Source organism: Arabidopsis thaliana, chromosome 4, assembly GCF_000001735.4.
Source record: "Arabidopsis thaliana chromosome 4, partial sequence".
NCBI classification, from domain to species: domain Eukaryota; kingdom Viridiplantae; phylum Streptophyta; class Magnoliopsida; order Brassicales; family Brassicaceae; genus Arabidopsis; species Arabidopsis thaliana.
The window spans coordinates 2,310,982-2,324,098 of record NC_003075.7 but is presented as its reverse complement, the minus strand read 5'-3'; the positions used below and the strand labels follow the sequence as shown (position 1 = coordinate 2,324,098).

Below are 13,117 nucleotides of genomic sequence, written 5' to 3'. Positions count from 1 at the left end.
TGAGAGTAACACATGTTTGTTTGTTTGTTTTTTTCTCTTCTTGTAATAAAATAAGAAAATAGCTAATTTCTGATGTGTGAGACTCATTTCTAGAAGCTTTAAAAGAGATTTATATGGATTGGTTAAACGGTGATAGAATATATAGTTTATGCTTAAATTAGTGGATAATTAAATTTAAACACTATCTAATAAGGATCATAAAAACAATTATCATCTAGATGTAGATAAGATATTAATATTTTCTAACTCCTTTTTAGGATCATTACGATAATTTGTTTTTTTCATCAAACACCATTTATATTAAGTTATCGGAAAGAGACTCTCCGCTAGAAAGAATCATTCAGGAACCGATGTGCTTACATGGGAGAAAAGGCTATTACGAGCCCGAGTTTTCTTAGCTAAACAATCTGCTCGAGTATTAGAACTACGAGGAAGAAATCTAATACGAAAAGAAGGAGAAAAATAAACTAAGGAGCGATAGGATGTCAATTCCGCTGCGAATGTCGGCCAATCTTCTTGATTGTTAATGATAGAAATCAGGTCTGAACAGTCGGAAGCAAAAGCGCCAGAAGTATCGCTAATAGAGATCATGCATTCTATTGCCCATAGCAAGGAATAAAATTCCGCATGAAGCGGTGATAAACTTCGTCGAGCACTCTTGAGGCCAAGATGGAGGACTAAGTCTTGTCGAACAAGGACCCAACCATGTCCGCTTAAGGGGTCCTCTGCAATGAATAACACTTTTTATTCTGAGGTATTCCATAGCCCCTGATCCATCTTTCAATTAGTTTTGTTGGCTATTGGGCCGAATAACAGCAAGTCCTTTTAATAGAATATTAGATTATTAGTGTATGGTTTGGGCTTTCTTCATGTAAAAACCATTGATCCATCTTTCAACTAGTTTTGTTGGTTATTGGGCCGCATGATACATTTTAGCATTTGTTCTACTCTTCTCGGGAACTAAAAATGAAATCAATATACAAATAGTCTTTTTTTGTTTAATAAAATTCTATCAGCTGATCCAATCAGTTCTTCTAGAAACGGCCCAAAATGTTTCAGATTGGACTTCTTCCTGAAGGACCACCACACATTTTTGACTATCAGGTGAACCAATTGGACCAAGGTCTTACTAACATATTTCCTAAACAAATGTGATATACACAATAGTTTATAAAAAACTTCTATCAATCTTTATACTTATGGTCAGATTCCGTTTATAAAAATAGGAAAAATTATGTGTTAAGAAATGTATTACCAGTGTCATTTTCTTGATAATTAGTCCATTATGATTCAAAATTTCTAATTTAACTCATCAATCTTATAAAATCAAAACTTTTGATCCATTTGGATAAAACGTTCGGATTGGCCCATATCACTTTGACACTGATAGAACAATTGGGAAATCATGCTCACACATTGCATGCTGCAATTCACAAACCATTTGAAAACTGGTTTTAGCTAATAAAACTATTTCGGTCTAAATAAACCCGTTAGGTCATTAGTAATTTAGTATCCATCAACAAAACGGACATGGCCGGTCCTAAACAGAGCCTCGTGAAACATTGACTTTGGGCCTCTGATTTGTTTTTAAAATTTTACAGTATAAAATAGGCCCAAATTATTTAATTTTATAATATAAAGAACCCATGTTTTCTAAATCTTAGGAAATAACCTCAAAAACGTTTTTTGTAACTTTGGTTTCCAAAATTTCAGGACTAGGCAGTCCTAAGCACAACTCTGAAATTTCGTTGTTATTGCAATCACCGGCAACTCAATAGGTCGATGAAAGAAAATTGCATAAAAGCTTGACAGTTTTTCCTTTTATACTCCGATTAGCTTCACCGAAAATTCTCTCTTTCTGTAACTCTGGCTAACCCACGTTAGCCCAATTACTATTTCAATTTCTTATTGGACTGTAATCTTTTTTAAAAGAAAAGTCTATAGAAACCACACCAAAAAAAAACCAACAAATAACAAAAGAAAAACAAACATAGACACGGCACTTTTTTCCGACGCGACTTTTGGATGATAGAAGTAGGAACGTAGGATATGTAACGTGATTATCATGCACATAGTTAATATCTTATGAATATCATTAACAATTATTTAGTATTAATTTTAATGTTTATTTATTGTTTGAGAACCGATAATAAATTGTTTTTAGTGGTGAGATCGATATTGGTATTATTAAAAAAAAAATTTGTAAAATCAAAAAATAAATTTATAAAAACATAGAATTACAAAATTACTGTAAAATTATGTCACATAATCACGAAAAGCCTGCAAAATTACTTACTCGGGGAAAATGTAGCTAGTTAGCTAAAACAGTAGAAAGACTATCGTGAATTTTCTTTTTTTATAGAAAAAAACGAATTTTACAGATGAATTATGAGCATCCACATCATCTGATACTTAATATCAAAAGAATCACTACACTGATACAATATCAGATCTAAGATCTAAGTCTATTGTTTAATCTATTAAAAAATTATTTAATTCTTGATAATCTAAATATATCACCTATGTATATGATCTAATAGCTAAACCATGCTCAGTTTAGTCACTGCGTGGGATTAACTAAAATTGCTATTAGACTATATATTCCGGTAAAAAAGTAGATATATCTACTACACTTTATTTCCAAAATAGTATTAAAGTCATTCATTTTTTTTTCCGGTAAACTGACAAGAAAAAATTAATACATGCGTTACGAAGAATAAAAAAAATGCGACGACGATGTTGGAAAAACGTGATGATGTAAGCGCCTCACTAAAGAGTTTCAGATTCTTTTTTGTCCTCTCGTTAGACACTTAATTCTCTTGGTATTTATGTCAAATACTAAGTACGTAGTATCTTAAAGTAAATATTAAGATAAAATAAAATAAATTTTAAAAGATCGGATACTTACTGAAAATAGTATGAAAAGCAAATGCTGAAAATAGTATGAAGTTTAGTTTGACATAAATAGTATATATATATGGAATATGGGAGAGAAATGACTTCTTCTATTGAATTTTTAAAAAACAAATTCAAGTAAATACATTATAAAAAAGCTGATGAAATAACTAGGATAACAATATAACGTTAGCGGACAATAGACAATTAATATTGTTGTTTCTTTGAATATTCTATAATCCGAAACGGAGACTTTTTTGTTTTGAACGTGTTACGTGTCATCGCATGAGGATTCCCATACATGCAAATATGCTCGCACGTCATATTGTTTGGTTACTTTTTAGTTGGCTAATTAACTCCATTATGTTAAGTTGTCAATATTTCAGAATCTAAGGACATGCACCATCATAATAAGATTTTTAGCTTAAAGTATAAAGATGATCATAACAAAGGAACCCGAAACTACTAGAATAGATGCAGAACTATTGGTTGCTTAAAAGCGTATCTATTATAGATGCATCATGCATTATTCATATATGTTTTGGTTTGTTTCAAGTTTAGTTTAAATTCCATTGTGTATATACATTAATTTCACGTCTTCTACATGTGAAACAAATTCTCTAGAAATTGATGAATATGATATTTAAATAATAACGTTAGTATAAGTGACAAAGAGAAATGGAATGAGAATTTTGGTTGACTATAATAAATAATTGAAATAATTTGAGTCTGTTCGCTAAAAAGCATGCAAACGCTTCCCTATAAGGTGTAACGTTCGTGCATGGGGACAAATATATAACTATTTCTATGCCCAAAAAAATACTATTTTTATATTCTGTTTGTTCAGGTTCGTTCATTCCATTAAACTATTTATTACAATTTTGATTGGTGAAGAGTCGTCAGTTATGCTGGTGATTGAGAGACTCTGTCACTAATCAGTGTTATAGTAAGATGTGGTACCAAAATCCAAATTAATTATGATATATATATACCCATAAAAAGTCAACTTTTAATAATTAATATACATATTACCGTTTTAGTAGATATTATATCATTGAATTAACATAATTATTGTCTTTCAAAATCACATGATAAATATTATTCTTCATATATAGATATACATGATAAATAATTAAGATGCATGTGTACTAATGTTTTTGTTACTAGAATAAATTTAGTGCACATTCAACTTTTGTAAGAAAAATTATTTATTATTCACCATATACCGCTAAAGAAGACCTAGTATTCATGACTTACCAGGTTCTTTTGTCTTGTTGGGGAGACTTAGAAGGATCAAGGAAGTAGCGTCAGTTACAAATCTCAAATGAGAATTACATACAATTTCTGTTTCTGTGTGCATAATTACTTTTGTCTCAGAAATACAATTATTAATATATTTCTGCTTATATTAATTATAAAATACCACTTAGTGTAAAGACATGTAAGAAAAACCATCAATATTAGATATTACATATATAATAAGTACATTTTAGTTATTACATATATAATATTAGGTATTACTATAAAACCTTTATCTAAAATTTTAAATTCCTTTTTCCATTAAGTGGGGTTCATGCATACTTTTTATTTATCACAGTTTAACTTTAATATTTGCAAAATTTCAATTGTTTTTTCCACATTTTAAAAGTGATTATTTTCAGTCTTTTGACCATTATTTTGCCACGGCATCATAATAGTTGGTAACCTCTACATAGAATTTATGCCAAAACCTGAAAGCCCATCCTTTTACTTTATAAAATATATGAAATTTCAGATTCCAAAAATATTTTTTTTATACTCACAGCTGACTCACATTTAACAATCAAAAACTATACTAGAATACTATTCAAGTAGATACATTACACTAGATTAATTATCATTTGACGTAGTATTGATTAAACATGTGTTCAACATTTTTTTTAATATTCGAATGATCGAATCCAAGAACTAAGTTTTTTAAAACAAAATTATTGCGTTTATATTACATTCCTTTCTTTGAATACAACTGAAATATTAAAAGCATAATAATCAATTTATATTCTATATTTTTAATAAAAAAATTCTACATGAAGCTTTAGGTCATATAGGCTATGATTGGTTGGGCTGTAAGAAATTTTTAAAGCTACTAAAAAAGTTACAGTCCCAAAATTGAAACAATCATGCTTTAGTTTTTCTATTTTTTCTAACAGCCCAAATAATTTTTTTAATTATTTTGTATGTAAGTTCATGTTTTTCTAAAGCACAATTTAATGGTCTTTATAAAGTCTGTACCTTTTTTTTTTTCTTTTTCTTTTCACTTTATTTTCTCATTTTCTTTAACAACATTACTACAGTTTTCATACATATATATATATATTAAAATTCTTTATGGATATAAATACTACTACTTTATGACATATATATAACTTACATTGTTTTTAATATATAAATATATAAATATATATATATATATATTAAATTGATATTTCTGAATTCTATTATATAACACATAGTACAATTTACCAATAATATTTTTTTTGTTTAAAAATACATACAACAATAATCTTATTTTTACAACCAATTTCTTCAAGTAATAATATTAAACTAATAAAACCTACCGCCTAATTTCTACAGCAATAAAATCTACAGCTACAGTCATCACACATACAACAAAAATTCTACAGCAAAAAATCTACAGTTACAGACGAACCAATCACACACATAATTAGTCTAATTTACTTTGTGGCTCTTTTATAAGTGATATTTTCAATAGACGTTTTTTTTTCTTTAATTAGGTATTGCAAGTATTTGAGAAAGAATAAATTTTGATAATACAAACTGATATAATTCTTAGAAGTTGTCACAAGGACAAACATAAAAAAGAACTGATTTTGAAAAAAGCAGCATAAACATATTTCTTATAGCATTAGGGTTTAATATCTTTCTTTTTTTTGGACAAAGGGTTAAATATCTATTTCTATTTTTTGTCTAGGAAAAACGAAAAATATAAAAACAAGACAAGGGATAGATGAAGACAAGTAGTCAATGAAAACTTGCCTATTTGATAACAGAGAATTCTCAATTAATTGGCTTTATCCCTTTGAGTTTTTTTTTGGGGTGAAACTCATCTCTTTGAGTTCCTTCAACCATTTTGAAAACAGCTTGCCGGAAACATTGGTGAATTTTCATCGAATCGCGAGTTTCAGTAAGATATAAAACAGATGAAGAACCCAATCGTTAGATCTTATGTTAGATCAAAAGTGCCGCGGTTGCGGTGGAACTCTGATCTTCATAACTCTTTTGTTCAAGCTGTTGAACAACTAGGTGGAGAAAATAGTAAGTGGTTTCCTTTCTCTTCTCCTAAAACTATAATTATGATTTAATTTCTCTTAAATGTTTCAAAAATCATTCACAATTTCTGTCATTATATATAGAACAACTTTTGAAGATTACTTTATCAATTATAAAACTTCTGTTCTTGTGAAGTTATATAATTTTTACCAATCTTGAATTCATTCAAGTTCAAGATAAATGAATTCGGTTTACAATCCCTAAAATTGCAGGAGCAACTCCTAAAATGGTTTTACAGTTAATGGATGTGAGAGGACTCACAATATCACATGTGAAGAGTCATCTCCAGGTCCTAACATTTAATATCTATATACATCCATATACTTATACAAGCATATGTCTTTATACATATCATTATATATGTGTATATATGAATAGTATCATATTTTATAAGTTCTGGTTTGAATATTGAACCATATATCTTTCAACTTCCAACAGATGTATAGGGGCATGAAGCTTGAAGAATCCATGCAAGGTTGATAAATATGATCATTACATCTTAAAGTAAATTATATAAATATGTATGTATTGTACATGTGTATATAGGACCATATAAACTGATTTATACATATATGTATATAATATAGAAACACATTCAATCTTTGACAGAAGAGATATTAGCAAAGAGAAGTGTTAGAGTGACAGGACAAGTAACTTGGTGGCAATTTCAACATTACCTTCATAACTACCAACGTCTTCAGGGCAATGCCAACTTTTTCCAAAATCAACAAAGGTTCGTGTAGTTATTAATAAAAATATTTTAGTTGATATATATATAGGTTTTAACGTGAAGCAGAGAGCTATATATTTTCTTAATAAAAGTTTCTTGTAGGCAAGAAGCGGGAATATATGAAAAAATTATAACATTTGGACAATCAAGTAATGAAACTAAGGAAGTACCAAGTGACTACTTTACCTGCAAGTCTCTCTATGAAACATCCAGAGTAATTATCCTTTTTTTCATATGCATTTATTTAACTATTTACCATGTGTACAAGTCATCTATGTGTTCATCTGATTTCCGAATATATACATGTAAATTTAGAAATACTCTTATATTATACTGCTTATAAATAACAGGCTCCACAAAATAAAACGAGAGATGATGATGAAAATGGTGAAGCTGTTGTTGCTATTGAAGATGATGGTAATGTTGTTGATGAACATGATGATGAGGATGCTAATGATGATGAGGTTACTTTGTCACTAAACTCAATAAAAGTTTCAAAAAGTGAAGAAGAATTGTCCCTTGAGCTCACTCTTGGTCTCAAAGCATAACATGTTTTGATTTTGATTTTTTTTTTTTTGTAGAAACCGTTGGAAGTATGTTGTAGATGCATGTATCAATAATCCCTTTATTATTAAAAGGAAAGTACAAATTGAAATTTTGTCTAATTTGTCGTCAATTTTGATTTCAATTTTGGATTTTGTTCTTTGCTATTCAAAATCATTATGGGTAATTTGGTCTTAACAATTTCCTAAACTTTTATGATCCTATTCAATCTAAACCGTTCAATAAAATTATTTCCCTTCAATATAAACCGTTCAACAAAAATAAGGAATCTATGTCGTTTTTGAAATCAAAATATATCACATTTCATCCCTAAAAACACTATATTCAATCACGAAATCAATAATCAATAATATCCAAATCATATATTACGATTCTTCACTAATCACTAGAAATTTATATTTATAAGTTTAGGATATCAAATTTATTCAAATATTTAGTATAAGAACCAAATAAACCGATTGTCCGCGGTAAACCGCGGGTTAAAACCTAGTAATAATAAAAAGTAGCTTACCAAAAAAGATAATAAGAAAAAGTACATAAATAAATAAATCTTGTAAATTAGTGTAAATCGTTGCAAGTTATTGTGTTTGTGCTGTTTTTTTTCTTTTTCTTTCAATTAACTCAAAAAACAAAAAAACGACTACTAATGGTATTATGTTATATATATATATATATATATATATATATATATATATGGTGTGAAAATATAAGAATATTACTCATATTAAATTAAATCATTGTACATCATATTATTTGGTTCAGATTTCGCATCTTCCAAACGATTGAATTTATTATTTGGTAGAAACCTTGCTTATTGGGGATAGCCGAAGAGCGCATGATGAGAGATCCGTCCACTGGAGAAATGAACCTTCTAATCACGACTCAATTCATTATGTGACCTATCGCAAAACTGAAAATAGAATAAAATCTCTTAGTACTTTTTTTTTGTGTGGAAAAAATGGGCCTTTTAGTCTTAATAAAATTATTGAAACTGATTATTAACCATGGTCATTTGCCAACCTTGCCACCCCGCTGAGACGGGCCTGGGTTCTATACCTGCATTATTACACAAGATTAGGCTGGCCTTTGGAAACACAAAATTAAATTGTGTTTTCTCAAGGGTTTTTTGACTCTCTAGTCATAACGATCAATATGACTATATGGAAAGTCGATTTCCGGAAGAAGTAGGGTTTAGTTTTTTTATCTTAGTCGAAAGGGATAGAGAAACCCCAATGGTTAGTCCCTTAATTGGGTTTCTTCAAAAATTTTAATTTTAAATTTTGAGAATTGAAAGTTTAAGAGTTTTTGTTGGTTCCTTAATTTTTTTCTGGTCCAATGGTAAAATTCTTAAGTGGGTTTCTTAAAAAAATAAATATTATTATCAGAATAAAAATTGTAAATCTTTTATTTTATAATATTTAATAATTAATACAAATATTAAAATTTTAAACATACAAGACATAAATATTGAAAACCGGAATAACGATTAGTAGTTAGCTTAATTTCCGCCAATATATGCTCAAACGGATCGACAAACCGTATACAATCGCCATCGAAATAATCGAAAAAGAGAAAAAAACGAAATCACGAAAATAAAACAAAAAAGGAGAAAAAAATTGATTTCTTTTACTTCATGGACCAATTAGAGAACGCCACGTATGGATCTCTTCCCACTCCAAAAATCCCTAAGCTTAGGGCGTCCCTTAACAATATTAACATTTTTGATTTATTTTTGTGTTTTTCATAAGGGACTCATCTTTCCGGAGCCTCTCAAAAGACCACCATTGGAGATGGTGTAAGACCCACTCTAATGTTTGGTAAAAGAGTTTTGAAGGAAAGGAGACAATATTTTTTTTACTAGCTAGCTATAATCATTTAAGTTTACCTCTAAAATACAATTAAATTAGTCTTTTGTTTGTTAGTAAATCTTAGTCTTCCATTTATACTTAAACTATATATTATTGTACTTTAATTTACCACTTTGTAAAAGGTATATATATATATATATATAATGATTTTGCTATTCCATAACTTTTAAACTATCAATCTTACATACCAATAAGCCCATAGTTTTTCATTTCTAACCTACAATGTAATTTTTATAATACTAAAAATAAAATAATATTAAATTTTTATTATTGAATGATTGTTACTAAAAATTTAAAATTGAATTGCCAATTAGTTAGGTTTTCAAAATAAACAATAGCAAAATCATGTAAAGCTTACCTAAATCTGTCGGCGAACAACAAAGAAATTAGGCCTAGATAAACAGATGTTTCATGTAGGCGGCTAAGACCATCTACAATGTATAGCTCTATATCCACCTCTAAAATAGAGTAACTCTATTTTAGAGATGGATTTCTCTCCAGTGTATAGCTCTATTTTCTACTCTAAAAAAGAATATTCTTAGAAATATTCTATTTCTAATTTATATACTAATACCTTTTAATTATATAATTTACAATTTGACCCCATATATTATAGATTTGTAAACATTTCCAGAAAATATGATATTATTTAAATTAGACACTACTTATTTATTAAAAAACCATTACATCATATAACAATAATAAAACATTACAAATTTTATTTTGTGATTTGAATTCCTTTCAAAACTCACATATTCGAGCATACTTTGAGAGTGAACAAGGACGGATTTTACAAAAACGACGTGTCCAACGAAAAGATCAAGATCAAGAAACTCCTCTTCCATCTACTTCATTTGGACAATATTTTGACTATCTTGGCAGATCCACAAGCAATTTACCAGACTATTAAATCACTAGTTAATTTTATGTTTTGGTTTTTTTATGTTTTTAATTTTAAATTAGGTACTTGTTTCTTGTTAAGTTTATAAAATTATTTTAAATTTAATACTTAATATTTTGTTAAGTTTATAAAATTATGTGTTGTAATTGTTGTTTGTAAAATAATTATATGTATTAAATAAAAAGTTTAAATTTGAGGGACTAAAGTATAAATAAAAAGTTGAACTCAAAAATAGAGTAGAGAATAGAGTTGCTCTATATATAGAGTCAATCTGCAGAAATCTCTATTTTTGAGTCAATTATAGAGTGGGGTTGGAGAAGATTTTTGCATTTTTACTCTAAAATAGAGTAGGGTTGGAGATGCCCTAAGAAGACAAACTAGTTGGTGGCGTCAAGGAGAATAAGACAAAGAAAATCTAAAAGTCTCTCAAGAGAAGCCAAAGAGGCAAAGGAAAAGAAAAGAACTCATGCAGATTCGCCGGAGAAGACGAAACAAAGACAGAGACTTACCAAGAAGACGACTCTAGATATTTTGCTCTCTTTGGGTTTTAGATTTTGCTCGACGGAGAAGAAGACAATAAAAAAGAGGAATTACAAAAGTTTTTAATGTGTTTTTATTATTATTATGAAATATAAAAGATAGTTATTTTATTAAAAAAAAAATCAAAACGGTAATTTTGTTAATACAAATAAAAAAGATTGAAAGCTCTTTTTACAAAAGATGTAAGTCATTCTAGTTAGGTATAACTAGAGAGAGTAAATCTAGTTATTTCACATAAAATATGGGTCATGACTATAGAAATTGATATGCTTTGTTTTTTTTAAAACAAAACTAATATTTAAGTTATGATTTATTACTTTTTTTTCTATTTTTTTATTTTTTTTTGGTGATTATTTAAGTTATGATTGTAAATGAGATTATTTTAAACATTTATAAATTTAGTCGGTGTGTGTTAAAAAAAAAAAATTTAGTCGGTGTACTGCAGATGAACTCTCCTTCAAAACACATCCAAAAATGTATGTTTTTTTAGATGCATTCCCCTAATGAATCGAGTTGCTTTACCCAACACATGTGCTTAATTGTAATTTAACCAACAACAACATTTAGAAGCTTAACGAACAACACCTAATTTTATTTGACACCCATACATTTTTCGAATGAACTTTTCTCTAATCTAAACATCTTTTTTTTTTTTTGGTAAAGAACTTTTCTTAGGAAACAAATATAAATTTTATAAAATATGTATTATATATAAGGCAGCAAATTTAGATGTAGGTCCACGTATTAATTAACATTACCTGTCTCAAAGAAAATTCTCCTAAATGAAATTTACATAAGGAGAAAATTTTAAAGGTTGTTATACAGTAATCAATATAATAAATAATAACAACAAACAAATATTTCTATATGTTAAATTAATAAATAATATGTAAATTTCCAAAAGAAGTGATTCTCTTAGTGTTTTAAAAATAATCTAAAATATATGTATTAATGTAAGTAATGTACAAGATCTCTCTTGCTACAATTTTTTTGTGATTAAACTCAAATGACTATAGCTCATTTTGTGTTTAAATCAAACTATATATATACTACAAACACTCGTATAAAAGTTTCATTTAATTTCAGTATACATTATATATAGGTAATTATATATAGGTCATAAATTATTTTTGGTTAATTCTTAATTATTTATATAAACATTCATCATATATAGATTTCTTTTTTAGAATAAAAAGAAGAGAAATCTGGTAGTACTATTTTTATGTTTGTATTTTATCATTCATACTATTATTTAATAAAAGACAACTTGGAGTTGTTAAAAATAGTTAATTATACAAATGTATAATTTTATATTTCTTTTTAGAGAAATAGTGACAACAAAACATTTACTAGCATTAATTAATTATTAATATTTTTAAAGACATTTTCTATAAATAATTGGCACATATTTTAGAATATTATCAAATTAAGAGTTTCACCAGAGAAAAAAGCGATTAGAGACTTACACCTTACATTACGTCAAAGATGTCGCGTAGGCGATGGACAGACGATCTTAGCTGCCGTTTTGTTCAAGTTGTTGAATACTTTGGCGGCAAAAGGAGTAAACGATTTTTTTTCATATCGCAAAACTAAAACTAAGGACGATTCTTCTGAAATAAATCCAGAGAAATATAAAAATTTTGCCATTGAAATCAACAAAATCTCTTCTTCTTTTTTGTTTTCCTTTTAAGATACCTCCCCTTGCAATCATCAAAATTTCTCTTTTCTATCATTTTTAGATTCACTATAGACGAGGTTATTGTTCTCCTTAAATTTGCAAGTGCAATTCCGAAGAAAAATTTGAGAGGTATATGGGCGTGAGAGACCTCACAGTATCACAAGTGAAAAGTCATCTCTTGATCTTTAGAATTTATACACATTAGAGCAGGTTTCTTTTGGGGCTTTAAAGGTGATAGTCCTTTCCAAAAAGCCCAAAAATAAAAGAAAATTGCAAAAATGATCAGGGTCGGTTCTTTAAGGAAGGGATTTTTCAATGTTAAGGGATCCTGACGTAGCGACTTGTTATTGGTTGTTGAAATAAAACAAAGAAATTGTTAGTTGGGCCTGCTCTACTACCAAATCCAACAAGGTGCTATTCTTCCATTATTTTTTACTTTTTTTTTCAAGATTAATTTAAAAATTAAATTAGTTTTTCAAGATTAACTGTTAATTAAAACAGTTAAACTAATGATTGTAGAAATGATAATTATTTAAAATTTTAAATGAAAAACTCAAACTTTAAGTAATCATTTCTTAATAATTTCACTATTACTTTTTCATAATTAGTTT

At 28.0% G+C, this 13,117-nt stretch overlaps 1 protein-coding gene and 1 long non-coding RNA gene across 2 annotated transcripts; one reads left to right on the top strand and one right to left on the bottom strand.

Moving 5' to 3' along the window:
• Positions 1 to 1,788: 1,788 nt before the first annotated feature.
• Positions 1,789 to 2,009, bottom strand: AT4G04905. The gene has a single exon (NR_141832.1). It is a non-coding gene; the product is annotated as an other RNA (long non-coding RNA).
• Positions 2,010 to 5,946: 3,937 nt separating this feature from the next.
• Positions 5,947 to 7,628, top strand: AT4G04605 (Myb-like DNA-binding domain protein). The gene is made up of 6 exons (NM_001340492.1): positions 5,947 to 6,210; positions 6,438 to 6,514; positions 6,664 to 6,700; positions 6,835 to 6,958; positions 7,058 to 7,169; positions 7,306 to 7,628. Exons 1-6 carry the CDS (start codon positions 6,096 to 6,098, stop codon positions 7,501 to 7,503), a joined length of 663 nt encoding a protein of 220 aa, NP_001329768.1. The 5' UTR covers positions 5,947 to 6,095; the 3' UTR covers positions 7,504 to 7,628.
• Positions 7,629 to 13,117: the final 5,489 nt, after the last annotated feature.